The 15,682-nt window shown below is 34.9% G+C and overlaps 1 protein-coding gene across 8 annotated transcripts in view; it reads left to right on the top strand.

The window, feature by feature from the left end:
- ZNF638 (zinc finger protein 638) overlaps positions 1 to 15,682 on the top strand; it is an 80,971-nt gene that overhangs the window by 1,662 nt on the left and 63,627 nt on the right. For 5 of the 8 annotated variants that reach the window (XM_057741172.1, XM_057741174.1, XM_057741169.1 and 2 more), the window contains exons 2-3: positions 9,569 to 11,084; positions 15,357 to 15,418. In XM_057741172.1, coding sequence (XP_057597155.1) covers positions 9,771 to 11,084; positions 15,357 to 15,418 — 1,376 coding nt within the window. In that variant the 5' untranslated portion in view covers positions 9,569 to 9,770. Of the gene's footprint in view, positions 1 to 9,568; positions 11,085 to 13,661; positions 13,702 to 15,356; positions 15,419 to 15,682 lie in introns of those variants that run through there. The other 3 variants (XM_057741176.1, XM_057741175.1, XM_057741177.1) reach the window with 2 other exon arrangements.

Raw genomic sequence — 15,682 nt, 5'->3', positions numbered from 1 at the left:
GTAGTGGTTATATTTTAGTTTTGTAATCTCTTGTATTTTGTTGTGGAGGGTGTGTGCAGCAGATACTCCGGTTTAAAAAAAATGCTTCTTATAATCAGCGATCACTTGTACTTCATGGCTATCTTAAAGATTTTCTCTTGGGTCCTCTTAAGAAGGTGAACTCTGGAAATTTTGTTTTTATGTAGTGAAAGAAAATGAGAGACAAATAGTTTAGTGGAAAGAGAATAGGCTTTGGAATCAGAAGTTCTGGTTTCGGATCCGTTTTCCTCCTACTGTATGAATGAGATTTGGGGTAAGTTATTTTAGTCTTTCTGAACTTTAGTTTCCTTATCTGTAAAAGGGTGATAATACTACTTCCTGCTTGAGATTATTACGAGAATTAAGTTAGAAAATGTATGAAAAGCTCCTATCCTTTGGAACATACTAGGTGCTTAATAAATGTTAGCTGTTACTATTGTTGCAAATTTTTAAGTGCTTAGGCAGCATCTTTTGATAGAAAATTGCAACCTGTAGATATTCTCTCTTAATTAAAAAGAGGATTAAAGGAATTTAGGTTAAATTGATGGAATTTTGGAGCTGAAAGATCATCTAATCTTTCATTAAAATATTTTGTCCATCTGTTGATATAAGCTTTATATGTGCCTCTTGTAGCACTTATCAAAATATATTGTAACCTTTTATTTATATGATTGTTATGTTCATGTTTGTATCTGCCCTAGTGCCTGGTATGGATTAGATGCTCACATGTTGAGTGAATGAACTCAGCTGCTGACTGCTAGAGTCTGGACAAGCATTCAGGCCCTTGGAGTCCAAATTGTGCTCTTTCTGCTGTGACTTAATGTATACTGATTAAGGTTTGGAAAAAATCTGTCCAAATAATTGATAAAATGCGTTTTATACTGAGAAACAGTGCTTCTAGTATGGGTACCCAGTAACATATTTTGGGCTGTTTTGCAAGGAAACAAGCTACTGAATGTTGAAATGTAGTGGTTTAGAGATCCTCCAAACTGAAAGTAATTATGCTTGTGGCTAAAGCCAGTAAGCCCTCTTTGTATACAACTTTAGGTACTCTTTTCATTGCTTCAACTTTATTTACTGTAGTCTGAAATTTGTGATTGAAATGAAAATGGAAGGAAGGTAGGTATATGGAAAATAAGAGAATAATAGAAAGGAAGAATTAATGGTAGGGAAAGGTGAGGTATAGAAATAAAACAGTTCTAATGATCAGTGAGGATCAAAAGTAATGGGTTTGTATTGAAAAGAGAAACGTTCAGGGAATATAGGAGAAGGGGTTTTAAGGTGCACATATTTTGACATTTTCTTAGTGCTTACCTTGGGGTACATACATTTTGGATTATATTTCAACTCTTTTGAGCCCTTTGAATACCAAAATATATTTATTTTTACAGTTGTTAAGTTTTCATAATTTTTTCTTGCTTTATTTCCACAGTCTTTATTTTATTAAACTTCCAACTGATTTCCCTGTTGTCCCTGCTAATGCGTGAATGTTGCCAACTTTATATTCTTTTGAATTTCTTCACTTCCTTAAAAAATTTTTTTTTAAATTAGGGAAAATTTTAAGCATATACAAAAGCAGAGAGTATTATATAATGATTCACCTATATACCTATCACCCAGCTTCAACAATTATAAGCTAATGGTCAATCTTGTCTCTACCCTCCACCCTATTATTTTTAAGCAAATCCCATAACATATCATTCATCAATTTATAGTTCAGAATTTTTCTTTAAAATATTTAGGAAAAAACATGCATATCACACCTAAAGTAATAATAGTTTCCTAATGTCAGATATTCAGTCAGTATTCAAATCTCCCCAGTTGTTTCTTATATACCACACACATAACTGTGTATACATGTATTAATTTAATTTCTATTTCTACTACCATATTGAAATTTTCAGAGATTACCCAAGTCTTGATAAAAGGAACAAACGACTATCTGCTTCTTAGGTAAAATGTTTACTATCTAACATTTTTTGAGCATCTGTTGCCTGTCAGGGGGTATAATTTTAATCGTTCTTCACATCAGCATTCTGTGCTGTTTTACTGAGTCTTGGGTTAATCAGCTTGCTGAGGCTCACATTTTTAGCAAGCAACAGGATCAGAATTAAAGCACTGAGTCCAGGGTCTAAGTTCTTAAAAAACATTGTGCTAAGTTAGTGTTAAATTTTACTTATGGGAGTTACCCGATTTTTGCATGAAGTCACTTGCTGGCACCCCTCGTAGCAGGGTGGGTGTCTTCAGATAAGTGCAAATTTCCCCAAAGATCAGATTATTCAGGATTGCATAATAGGTTGACTAACAGTCAGTAGGGAGTGAACATGGTGCAGAAAAAGAATAGCCAAATCCCAAAATGTGCCTAGGGCTGATGCTCCTTGCCGTTTTCTGCCTGTTGCCATACTTGCTTATAGTCCTTTATTGACCTAGTATATAACTAAGATGTTCCATAGCCTGGTATTGGGTCATTTACTATTTTTGAATTAAAGTGCTGACTTACAGGGGAATTCCCTGTTTCCCTTCCCGCTATCGTTTTGCGTGCTTACATGCACACACATGCACCGTTATCTTTTTCCTGAACTATCTTGAGAGTAAGTTGCATGTATTGTGTTCCTTTACCCTTTATTAGTTTATTAATTAGTTTATTTCCTAAGAATAGGATATTTTCTTTTGTAATCATAGTACTGTTGTCAGTCTCAGTGAATTTAATGTTGATAAATTTTTTTTACCATATTCTGATTTTGTCAGTTGGCCCAATAATGTTTCTTATAGCATTTTCCCCCCTCCAGCACAGGATCGGTCTAGGATTAGGTAATTGCATTTAGTCTTCCTTACTTTGGAATATTTCTAGTGTCTTTTTATCTTTTGTGACATCGACATTTTTGAAGAATACTATTTGCTTTCTTTTTTTTTTTTTTAATAGAACATTTCTCACTTTGGATTTTTTTTGATGTTTCCTCTTAAATAGATTCAGATTGTGCGTCCCTGGCCAGAAAAATCAAATTGCTTTGTTCCCCCATGGTATCAGGATCTGGGGGTACATGAAGTCCATCTGCTCCTCATGGATAATATGATGTTTGGTCAAAATGTTTGATGTTTTTTTCTCCTTTGAACTAATTGATCTGTGGAGAAATATTTTAAGACCATGCAAATGTCCTATTCCTCATCAAAATTTCACTCCGGATTTAACCTGCATGGATGATTGTTGCCAGAACCAATCTTTACATTACCACGATGGTTATAAAATGATTTTCCAGCTTAACAGTTCCTCTACATTTAGAGTGATTTATTGGTATGGCGTTATGGACTCCTAGCTTTCTTGGTGGTTTGTAATTTATTACCTTCCAGTTCTTTCTTGCATTCTCTTGTTTTCCACAGTGAGAACCCTGGTTCCCAGCACTATCAAAACATTTACTTATATGCTCAATCCCATGATATATCTGAAGTAATTTAAGAATTGCTTCATCAATACCACTGCAAAAAAAAGGCAAAAAAACCCCAAACTACTGAAAAGAGTAAAAACTTGTTTGTCGTTCTCCCTTTTCTCCTAGCTCCACCAAAACTGAGGGTGTATAAATCAGATAGTGGGTTCATAAATTACTTGCATTCGTTTTCTTTTTCCACTTCCGTGAGTTGTGGTATTCATTTGAAAAATGAATTAGTTTGCTTTCAGCTTAGCTTTTTTCCCCCTTCTTCCCATCCTGGATTTAATTTTTTAAAAAATTTAGATTGTTAACATGCTTCTGAAAGTCAAAATTATATAGTAAGATATACTCCAAGAAATATCGTTCCCATTTATTTCCTTTCAGTCCTCTCTATTACCCCTTATAGGTAACCCACTTCATTGTTTTCCTTGTCATCCTACCTATACTTCTGTTTGTAACCATGAGCAGATATATGTGTTTTCTCATTTCCCTTTTTTATATAAAATAACATTATATATGCTCTTTTGTACTTTGTAAAGACTTTAAGGCTTTCGGCATTTTGAGGCATTTGGCCAGATAGTTTAGTTATGCTTAAAGATTTTGGAAACCCACTTCAGGCAGATGGGAACATTTTCTGGCTCATGCACTTCATGAAAGAAGTGAACAACCAAATGGCAGGGAGGGCAGGGACGCAATTTGACTTCAAGAACAATTGGAACGGGATAGTGAATGTCCTCAGTACTGTATTTACCTCTTGGTCCTGCTTACCTGTTATATTGGCTTTATTTAGTTTCAGTGTTCGTGCTTTCTCACTAAGGCAGTAAGTACGCTGTCAGCAGCATTTTGACAGAAGAATGTTATCAGTATTCACCATTTTTCTCATTTCTAGTTTAAGAAAAAAATCCCAGAAAAGATTTCTTTATTCCAACCGGATCTGGTGGTTTCTCTTGCACTAATGTGTTGTATTTGTTGAGGGCAGCAAAGTAATAAGCAGGACCACCAATGAACATCTCAGGGGAGGCATCATTTATTGAGAATACAGTGTTGTCTGTAGAGACCCGTTTATGTATGCAGTACACATATTCCTAAAAAAAAAAAAAAAAAAGCATCTGATTATACTCACATATCCAGTTGATCAAAAAAGTTGTTTTTCCTGGAAATAATAACTATTAAATCATTGCTGTAGAAGGTTGTTTGTGGTTCTCATGGTGATCTGTTCCTGGTGTTGTGCATTATTAGCAAGTTGATCTTCCATTTTGTTTCAAATCTGAAATCATGATGGTTACCAATCCTTCCAGGTAGCAGTGAGGTTGGATGCCCTTCATGATGAAAACAGTGTTTCTGGTTTTCTGCTTTTTTCTTTGTTTCTTTAACAGTGTCATTGAGGTGGACCACATTTTGAAAATTTTAACATCCAGCATGATATTTGTGGCACCTTCAGAATTATGACTTGCATACCTTTTGTGAGACATGAAGGACCAAAACTAAAGGTAGAAAAGAGTTGGCTGAGTGGATCTATCTATATACTAGAGAAGACTAGGAGATTGAGTACAAGTTAAAGTGAGAAGAGCACAAAATGACATGTACTCTTGTATTAGCTGGCCAGTGTAGTACTTGCATTCCTAGGTGTGAAAGTAGATTTTATATATTGAGACAAACAGTTGCTCTAACACAGGGTATCAAATGAGGTATATGGGTATATACCTAGAAAAGTAATGCTAATGGTAGTTTTCCCTTCGTGGTGAGATTATAGAAGACTTTTTTTCTTTTCTGCATGTCATGATAATTTTTCTTCTGGGGGAGGGTGGTAATAAACATTTATTGCTTTTTTTTTAATAACTAGAAAAAACAAAGCTCTAAGACAAATTTAAATCTTATATATCTAGAATACCGCGTGGAAAGATCACTGAGAGGAGTTATAGGTTCTATTTGTGACCTTGCCACTTAGTTCTAAGGCCTTACTTAATCTGTAAACTTGGATTCCTTTGCTCACAGTGTTGTTGTAAGGCTCAGATGAGATAGTGAATATCAAAGTGCTTTTTAAACCAAAAATGCTATAAAACTCAAGTATGGGGTTTGATAAATCTTTTCATTATGACTCTAATGGAGCCATTATGATCTGGCTGACTAATTTTTGATGATGCTTTTATATTTTTAGGTTTCAGATTTCTTTATCAATATCTGTAAAGAAAATTAAGGATTCCCTTCCATCTGAAAGACTATCAAAATAGCAGGCAGATTTTGATTGTCCATGGTAGTGGACATCTCAGAAATACCTCATGGGATATAAGGGCATTTTTTTTTTAATCCATCAAGCCATTTTTTCATGTCTGCCTCAAGAACTCAGTTTCTACTAGATGCTTCTAAAAGAATTTTTATGGTTGACATTTTATTCAATATTTCTTGTTTCATCAAAGTGGCATGTTATAGTTCTTGATAGGACATGGAAGAGTTTTTAACTGCTACTTGTCAAAATAATAATTCTTCAGGCGTTCAGAATGTTTTGTAACCATTAAATATCCTATTTTTGAAGAATATTAAATATAGGAAAATAAAATGTTGATTGAAAATAGCAAATAGTGTAGTTCATACAATAAATTTTGGTGTACCCTTTTCCCCTTCCCATCCATGTATGTATGCACATACACAAAACTAGAAGAAATTACATCAAAATATTAGTTCATTGTCAGTAATGGTTTTACTGGTAAGGATTTCATTTACTACTTTTTAAAAAAATTTATTTGAAAGGATAAGTATTATTTAATTGCAGTTGTGTTCAAGGAGTTAATAATTAAGAACTCAGATCTCAACTCAGATTTTTCCAAGTTAGTTTAATGATTTGATGCGTTGGTTCTCTGTAAATTCCATTAGGTGAACGAACCTCTTTATGGCCAGAACTCCTGAATTAAGTGAAAAAGGCTTTGTAATTGTTATCTTTATTTGTTCAGTTGTTTTCCAGGTGTTAATGCCAAATTTACCCTTGTCTTATTGGTTTTTGTTTCTTATCACGTTGTTTTTAGCTTATATCAGTTTCATTCTCAAAAGACTGAGGGTTTATTTTCTTTGGTGTGGCATAACCTAATTCTTAATCAGAGGTTTTGTATCACGAGCCCTTTGCTTGTTTTTCTTAATTTTGCTTTCTTCATCTCAGTTTTTTTTCCCACCAAAACATAAAATGAAACCAAGACAGAGTGAAATATGAGACCAGTTTAATAAGTCAGTTTAGTCAGGTGGGAAGGAATGATGTAGGTGAAAATGAACTAAAATGAGATTTTAGACTTAAATCTTCATGTTATTTATACATTGCCTGTTAATCATAACAAATTAGCTGATTTTGGCTTTTGTTAGACTTTGGTGCGATAATGTTAGATTAGATTGAGAAGTATGAAGTTAGTTGGTTTTATACTCTCCCACCTTCCTTTCTTGTTTCCTGTTAAAAATGTCATACTTAATATTTAGCACTTTGACTTTTTATTTTGGTAATGTTCAAACGTAAAAAAAGTAGAGAGGAAAGGTAATAAATCCTTTTGGACCCATCATTTAGCTTCCACAACAAATATTTTTGCTAGTCGTGCTTCATCAAACTTCCCTCTCACCAAACCCCACCCCTCACCCCTGCCAACATGCACCCTTTGTTTTCTAGATTATTTTAATGAAAATCCAAAATTCATCATTTTTTGTTAGGTACTTGAGTCAATAACATTTGATTCTTTAAATGCCAGTGCATCAACAAAGCTATGTGGATAACTGTAGATTTTCAGTTTATAACAGCCAAGCAAAAAGTGTTAACTGTAGACTGGAGCATACGATGGTGTAGTCGGGAAGTTTGCCTTTTTCTAATCTTTTTGCATTTTGAGGTTTTTTTTTTTTTTTTTTTTTAAAGACATTTACATTATTAGGAATTAATTGCTTCAAAACACTGTTTTATAAAGCTGCCTTTTTGGATTGCTTTTACTTTTGGGCTTTTAGAGCACCTATTATATTGTAGTTGTTCCAGGATAGGTTTTGTATTCTAGAGATTTCACCCTATTCTTCTGAATCTGTTAAGATAGAGGTTGTGTGTGAATAGAAATAGAAATTATTTTTATCATTTCTGCTTTTGCTTACCCTCTCCCCCCCCGCCCCGTGCCCCCCAATTTAGCTACGCTCTGCTTTGCAGAGGCAGAGATTAAAAGATATTGATGCTTAGGAGTGTGATTTGTCTGCTCGAAAGGCCCCTGCTCAGTGGAATGAGGGGAGAGAGAGTAAAACTAACATTTATTGGGCAGCTCCTTTGTTAAACATTGTACATGTGTGTATTTCATCTAACTATTGTAGTCCTTGACAATCCGGAGAGGAAGATACTTTCCCATTTTACAGATGAGGAAACTGATGCCCTGGAGGTTATCTTGGTAGCTTGTCCAAGATCTTAATAGTAAGTGGTGAACCTGGTAGAATTCAAACCCTTCTCATCTGATGTATAGAGATACATTACTAGCTTAGAAGTAAATGTGAACATTGAATGTATTACTGCATTTGTTAGATTGGTAGCTTAATATGTGCCGTAGGAGCAAAGAGATTCTTGTGGGGTGGGACTTGGAAACAATCTTGAAGAGTGAGTTTGATTCAGAGAGCTAGGAGTATTCTAGGTGGTGAGGTATGAATAAAGTATGGAAGCAAGAATGTGTTGAAATTGGTCAGGAGATTGCAAGTATAGACCAGTTTGGCTGTAGCAAAAATTTTTCATTAATGTATTATTGGCTAGTAGAGTGTAAAGGTAGATTGGGATTAGGTTATATACTAAATGCCATGTTGACAAGTTTGGACACTGTCTTACAGGAAACAGTAAAGTGGTGAAGATTTTTATGTAGAGGATTGATAATAAAAGAAGTTTTAAGGATATTAATCAGTAATGATAGAATGAATTGAAATGGAGGGCAGCTGTGGTATAGAGTGATGAGAGCTTGCAGTAGGGTAGTGGTGAAAGGAAAAAGGAGGGTATATATTAGAGATATTGACAGAAATACATAGAATTTTATGATTAGTTAGAAATGGAGAATAGAATGTTTTTGAGCCTCATTGATTAAAGGAATCGGTGTAGAGAACAAAGGGTTGAAAATGGATAGTTTTGGGAGAAAGTACCAAGTCAGTAAAAACACTAGCTAAAAGTTGGCATAAGGGAGAGAGGTTCTCGGCAAATTTTACTTTGTCTTCATAAATAATTTTATTAAATAGTCCTGGGGTTACTGAAGATTCACGTCTTAACTGAAGCTATATATTTTGTCTTGGTCCATAATTTTATAGCTTTGTCAGAAACATGCAGTTAATAAGTTTAATTAATCTTAAATTTTAAAATCATCCTAGCAAGCTATTTCATCTTATTTTATTCAGAAACCTTAACCTAGGCTATTCTACATTTTTAAAAATTTGATAAACACATGTTTAGTAAGACCTTGTTGTCTGAAATCTCTCTTATCCTAGTTCCCTCAAAACTCTAGAAGATACTCATCCTATAAAAACTCAACTCAAGCTTTCATGACCTTTTCCAGAAATAAATCCTTTTCTGATGCTTTTCAGCATTGTTGCAATAATGACAAACTCTTTATTTTGTTTTTCTTGTTAGATTGCTTGCCTTTCGGCTATAGGAATCATGTTTTATTTGGCTTGAAAACTCCATGACTGTCATTAGACAGAAAAATGAATGATTCTGAACTCATTCCTTTCCACTAAAATCAAAAAGAAGGGGGAAAAGATCTCTGATGATAAAGAAACAACTTCTGAGAACTTACTGACCACAGCAACTGAATGTATATTCTCACCCCATCCCCCAATGGCATGCAGGATTTGGACACTTCTAAGAAGTTTTAAAAGGAGTTGTTATTACCGCTCAGCACCTAGGACAGCACCCAGTGCAACACAGTATACTTGAACTCTGGCTTGTGGTTTGGGGTTTATGTTCTGGATTCGGGAAAGAAAAGAAGAGAAAGTTTTGGGGAAAGTTTAAAATCCTCGTAAACACTCTAAAAGTGTATGAAATGCAGAATGGTTTCATGGCTTTGTTTCAAAATGTTTTACACTGGCTGTAGAACCCACTTCATGAAGTAGTTTGAGTTAAAATGATCTAATATTTGTGTTTTAACTTTCAGCTTTGTGTTATTCTTGGAAAATTTCGCACCACTTGTGAATTCCTTGAACCTGGGCATTGCAAACCCACTTCTGTTGGGCCCATCTCCTTTGCACTTTGCTCAGATTAAGACTCAGTTGGCGCTTCAGCAGCTGAATGCCGTTGCCTCACATAGTTCAACACCACCTTATACTTTATTAAATCAGGCTTTCTTGAAAATAGCCATGTCGAGACCCAGGTTTAATCCTCGAGGAAACTTTCCACTTCAGAGGCCACGAGCACCTAACCCTTCTGGGATGAGGCCTCCAGGACCATTTATGAGGCCTGGATCTATGGGTCTTCCAAGATTTTACCCAGCAGGGAGAGCCCGTGGAATTCCACACAGATTTGCTGGTCATGAATCTTATCAGAACATGGGACCACAGAGAATGAATGTTCAGGTAACTCAACACCGAACTGATCCAAGATTGACCAAAGAAAAATTGGATTTTCATGAAGCACAGCAAAAGAAGGGGAAGCCTCATGGTAGCCGGTGGGATGATGAGCCTCATATATCTGCATCAGTGGGAGTGAAACAGAGTTCTGTAACGCAGGTTACGGAGCAGAGTCCTAAAGTACAGAGCCGCTATACAAAAGAGAGTGCCTCAAGTATCTTAGCAAGTTTTGGATTATCTAATGAAGACTTAGAAGAACTCAGCCGCTATCCTGATGAACAGCTAACTCCTGAAAATATGCCATTAATTTTGAGGGATATAAGAATGCGAAAAATGGGGCGCCGATTACCTAATTTACCTTCTCAGAGCAGAAATAAAGAAACACTTGGTAATGAGGCAGTTTCGAGTAATGTGATTGATTATGGGCATGCAAGCAAATATGGCTACACAGAAGATCCACTTGAAGTACGTATTTATGATCCTGAAATTCCAACTGATGAGGTCAAGAATGAATTTCGGTCACAGCCGAGCATTTCTGCATCTGTTCCCGCTCCAAATGTGATATGTAATTCTATGTTTCCTGTTGAAGATGTGTTTCGACAGATGGACTTCCCCAGTGAGTCCTCCAATAATCAGTCCTTTTTCCCAGTTGAGAGTGGAAGCAAGATGTCAGGCTTACACATTTCAGGAGGACAGTCAGTCCTTGAACCTGTAAAATCTGTCAGCCAATCCATTAGCCAGACAGTTAACCAGACAATGAGTCAGTCTCTGATTCCTCCTTCTGTGAACCAGCAGCCCTTTTCATCAGAATTAATTTCAGCTGTAAGCCAACAAGAGCGGATCCCACGTGAACCTGTCATTAATTCATCTAATGTACATGGATCAGGAGGAAGTAAAAAGAATTACCAGTCAGAGGCTGACATCCCCATTCAGTCTCCCTTTGGGATTGTGAAAGCATCATGGCTACCAAAGTTTTCACATGCTGATGCCCAGAAGATGAAGAGACTTCCAACTCCTTCTATGATGAATGATTATTATGCAGCGTCTCCAAGAATATTTCCACATTTGTGTTCTCTGTGTAACGTAGAATGTAGTCATTTGAAGGTGAGTGTTTTTAAAGATCACTGTATCATGATACTCAGCGCCCAAGTTTCCTCTAAATTCTCATATATGCTGGTGTTAACTAGGCATTAAAGAAAAGGCAGAAATTTTGATTGCAACATCAACACTTAGGTGTCATCTTAAGTAGCCTGGCCTAAGTACTGAATTGGGTGTTAAGCTTTCTGTATTCTGTGACTGGGCACACCACATGGGTTTGGCCATTTATTTTGAACATTTGGAAGTTATCCCAGAAAATGCAACATAAAATTTATATTGACATAAACTGTACTTATACGACAATGTCACATGAGTTACCTTTATCTAAATTGGAGAGTCTGTTAGTATAAAAATAAAAGCTTGGAATAAAACATTTGTACTGCACACTTTTAAGATACAGTATTTTGTAGCCTTGCATGTATCTTCCGGTCTTGAGCTAAAAACAGTTAATGTTGATTTAAATATTTTACTGTATCTGGAATAGGATTTTTAGTATTTCATGAGAAGGAGCTTCCTAAAATAACTTAATGTATAGCAAGGTTGAGTCAAGATGAATTATTGGGACCAGCTGTGGGCTCAGAGCATAGAGTGTAAAACAATAGAACTTTAGAGAGAAGAGTCTTTAAAAAACAAAGAAGCCTTAATTGTCTTCGTGATTAATGTAGTTAGAATGAAGTATTTTACAGAGGTGCTGAAGAGTAATGTAGAATATACTGTTTAATAGTAATCATTGGTGGGTTTGAGTAGAAACTTACAAGTATGTTTTATTTACTTAGATATGTTTGGAAACCACTGTTTCTTCTATTTACTAATGTGATTTGAAGATGTATATTATTTAACACAAGTGGTCAGGAAGGAATGTACTTCCCACGGGAACAAGCTTTGATTCAAGGCCATAGCATTGGTTGTATACTTTGAATAGGCTCAAAGGTCTGTAGGTGTTAATTCTCTTCTTTTTTCTCCTTCCAGTGCTGCCCTTTTATTGTCTATTACCCATTCAGCAGCTTTAGCCAACAAGAATCTGATATCTAGAACTGATGCGTTTGTTGTAAAGGTTAATGCCAGCAAAGGAAAACAGCATTCTACCTCATTTTAGCTAGATTTGCTGAATCCTGATGAAGTAATAATTGCCTTGCCCTGTCAAAGAGGATAGCAAAGTCTTGAAAAATCTCAGAATAATTCATAGCACTGAGTTAAAAATTTATAAGTAGCCCTGGCCTGAGTACTGAATGAGTGTTAGGCCCCCTGTATTCCATTTATTTTGAACTCTCAATTAGTCATGATGAATCCAAGAAGAATATCTTAACAGTTTTAGTTTTTAATCTGGTGGATAGAAAAGGTATACATTTATTCAGTAACTATTAGTTTTGTACACGACTATATTAGGTACTGGGATGGAAATAAAGAACTATATAAAGTTTACATGTTGTTCTTAAGCAGTTTTTACAGTCTCACTGAGAAGAAAAATTATATACCTAAAGAATTTTTCAAAAATTGGAAGACAACAAATGGTTCGTAATTAATTTGTTGGGATATGCTGTAGGGGGAGAGAGATTTAATATATCTTGATTGCAGACTTATATCAGTGCAGGCCAGCATTATCAATTTACCAACACTTATTGTGTATTTAACAGTATGTAATTAGAAAGTATAATATACTTTCTGACATCAGAAGACTTCTGTACTCTCGTTAGATAAGGCTGAGTGACTAACTGCACTAAGTTTGTCTGGATTAGAGTGTTCGGGAGGGAAGACTTCATGGAGTAGGTTGAAGATGGGTGTTGAATGATGATGTACCCAGGGGAGAAGGGATGACATTTCAGATAGGAGCAACAGCAATAAGTTTGAGGGGCCTTGAAAAGCTAGCCTAAGGAGTTTAGACTTGAGAGGCATTAGGAAGCTAATTAAGGTTCTTCGTATGTGAAGTGACACATTAAAAATGTATTTTAGGGAGATAAAACTGATTGATGTGTGCAAGATGAGTAGAAATGAGAAGAGACAGTGTGGGGCACCTAATTTGAGGCTTCCCTAGTTATTCAGGTGTAAGTTGGTGAAAGTATGGATTACTATGATAAAAGTAAAAATTAGGAAAAGAAATCATTTAATGATTATTAGAGTTCAGAGATTGATTGCCATTTTAAATGAACAGACACCTAAAAGATCAGAACAGCACAATAGACCTAACTAATGAATTCTTCACGAGTGGATGACAAATGATAGGAATTTGTGAACATGGACTTAGGTAGTACAAACTACCTCTCGTTTCTGTGATATATCTTGTTGCCTTGTAAGTGTGCATGTATTTGACATTATAAATGTGTAACCAATAAATATAAATTACCAATTGCAAATTTTTTCTTGCTAAGTAACACCTGACAATATGTTCCTCACCTCTGAATCTTTAAAGCTATAGCCTGAAAAAGACAAGAAAATGTGAAATTATTTTTTTTCTAAATTGGGTTTCAGACATTAAAGGAGGAACCATCCTTACTTTAGAAGTTAGTCTTTTTGACTGCCACAGTTGGTTTAGAAGCCATGTCTTTTTGACTGAAATAATTTGAGAAAATACTGACTGACAAAAGACTTGAAGTAGTCGGTGGATAGAGAGTGAGCTCTGATATGGGTAGGTATTTTCACAATTTGATTCTGGGCCCACTCAAGTCTACAGTACTTGCAGCATCTCCTGCTTAATAGATAATTACCACTTTTTTTCTGGAGAGAAGTACTGCTTTTGGACCCTTGTCTTACTGGAGAGTCTAGAAATTGGAGCTGTGTAGATATATATATACTGAGCTTAAAAGTGAGTAATGTCAGTGAGCAAAGTGGTCCTGTTAAAAGTGGGTGTGTGTATGGGTGTGTGTAGAACTGGAGAGAGTATGCCTTAAATAAGTTAGCTGTCAGCATCAGATGATGGTTGCTATATATCAAATACATGTCTAGTATTATATCTTCATTTTGTTTTTCAAGAAAAGCTGGAAATCTCTGGATTTTTAAATATTGGCAACTTAATCAAATAAAACACTTTATGGTCCAAATAAATCATGCCCAACTTGATACCTGCCAGTATGTCTGATGTAAATATCCATGGAATTAACAGTACTAAAGGTTCTTAACTGCCAGTCTCTTCTAGCTTTCTAAATATTTGTATCATTGAGCAGGATATGCAAATATTTCTTTTTTGCAATCCACAGTTTCATGGCTTAATGAAATAATTTAGGGTTTGTCATAACCTGCTGCTGAGTATTGCAAGTAGCATGCACTTATTTTCAGATAGTTCTCGACAAAGCAAATTCCAAAATTAGTGTCAACTGTGGTTTTTAACTCTGGATACTTCTAGTTTCATCTTTGGCTATGACAAACTAAAATGTTTTTGAAATGGAAATGAATAACATTTTCCTTAAGGAAAGTTTTAAAATACAGAACTGTTCAGTAAGTTTTCTGCCTTTCCAAATGTTGGAGAAACAATAAAACATTGAGTAACATACACATCGCTTTTAACTGATTGCACTTGGGGGTATCTTTGAAAACTGTATTGCCTTTAAAAAAATCAGATGTATCTTCCAGGAGTTTTTTATGATACAGAATGTAATTTTAGGGCAGCTTTGTGACATATGAAGTTATGTGTAAGAAATCATTTTGTTCATTGTAAAGCTCTATATGTAAGGGATAGTGTGTCTTTGAAATGATGTTACTTTCCATTACATCCTGAAAATAAATTAGATTTGATCAGCATTTTTTCATATTTTTACTAATCTTATCCTTTGCCAATATATAGTGAGTACCTTGTTTGGAATGGTATTGGCCTAAGAGGTAGGATTTTTTGTTGTTAATGTCGTTACCTTGAATTTTAGAGTTGTAAGGCATTGAGACTGTATTTTGAAGATGCCATTTCAGATACCATTCTATTTATAGAGTTTTTGGTGTTCTCTGTAGTGTTGTTCTGTATTTGAGATGAGTTATTTCTGATCCATGCTTTTATTTTCTCCAAGTTTAAATGTATATTTGACTTCAAAATAAGTATCCATGGGTATGATTTTTTAAAATGTTTTCTATACTAAAATGTTTTAAAATGGCATCAATGAGTTGGTATTAAGTGCTTTTGTTTGGAGGCCTTTTATTTTTGTTTGTGAAAATTTTATTGAGTAGCCAAATGGTATTTATAACTAGATTTGTTTAATTTTTGAAAAAACAAAGTATATTGTGTCATGTTAAAAAGCCTGATTTCATTAATCAAATGAGGAATGTTCTAATTCGTGCACTTTCCTCCTTTTATAATAGGATTGGATTCAGCATCAAAATACATCCACTCATATTGAGAGCTGCCGACAGTTACGTCAACAGTAAGAACGATTTTTTTCTTTTTTTATAGGTAGCAAATTTACAAAATAGTTAATGTTTCAGGTATGACTGTTTAATGCCTGTAGTGTGGTACTTTGGAGAAAAATATTTTTAGAAACCTATTGCCTATTTAAAATATTAATTTTATACAAATATATTTAATCTTTTTCCAAAAGGGGAGAATTAAATATGATCCTTTCTTCTGACTCCTTCCTAATTTAATCTCAGTAGGTAATTTTAGTATCATTAGTTCATTCCTGCTGGTT

The sequence above is a fragment of the Hippopotamus amphibius genome, chromosome 7, assembly GCF_030028045.1.
Source record: "Hippopotamus amphibius kiboko isolate mHipAmp2 chromosome 7, mHipAmp2.hap2, whole genome shotgun sequence".
In the NCBI taxonomy this organism is placed as follows: domain Eukaryota; kingdom Metazoa; phylum Chordata; class Mammalia; order Artiodactyla; family Hippopotamidae; genus Hippopotamus; species Hippopotamus amphibius.
The sequence above is the reverse complement of the archived record's forward strand: the minus strand, read 5'-3'. Positions and strand labels throughout refer to the sequence as shown.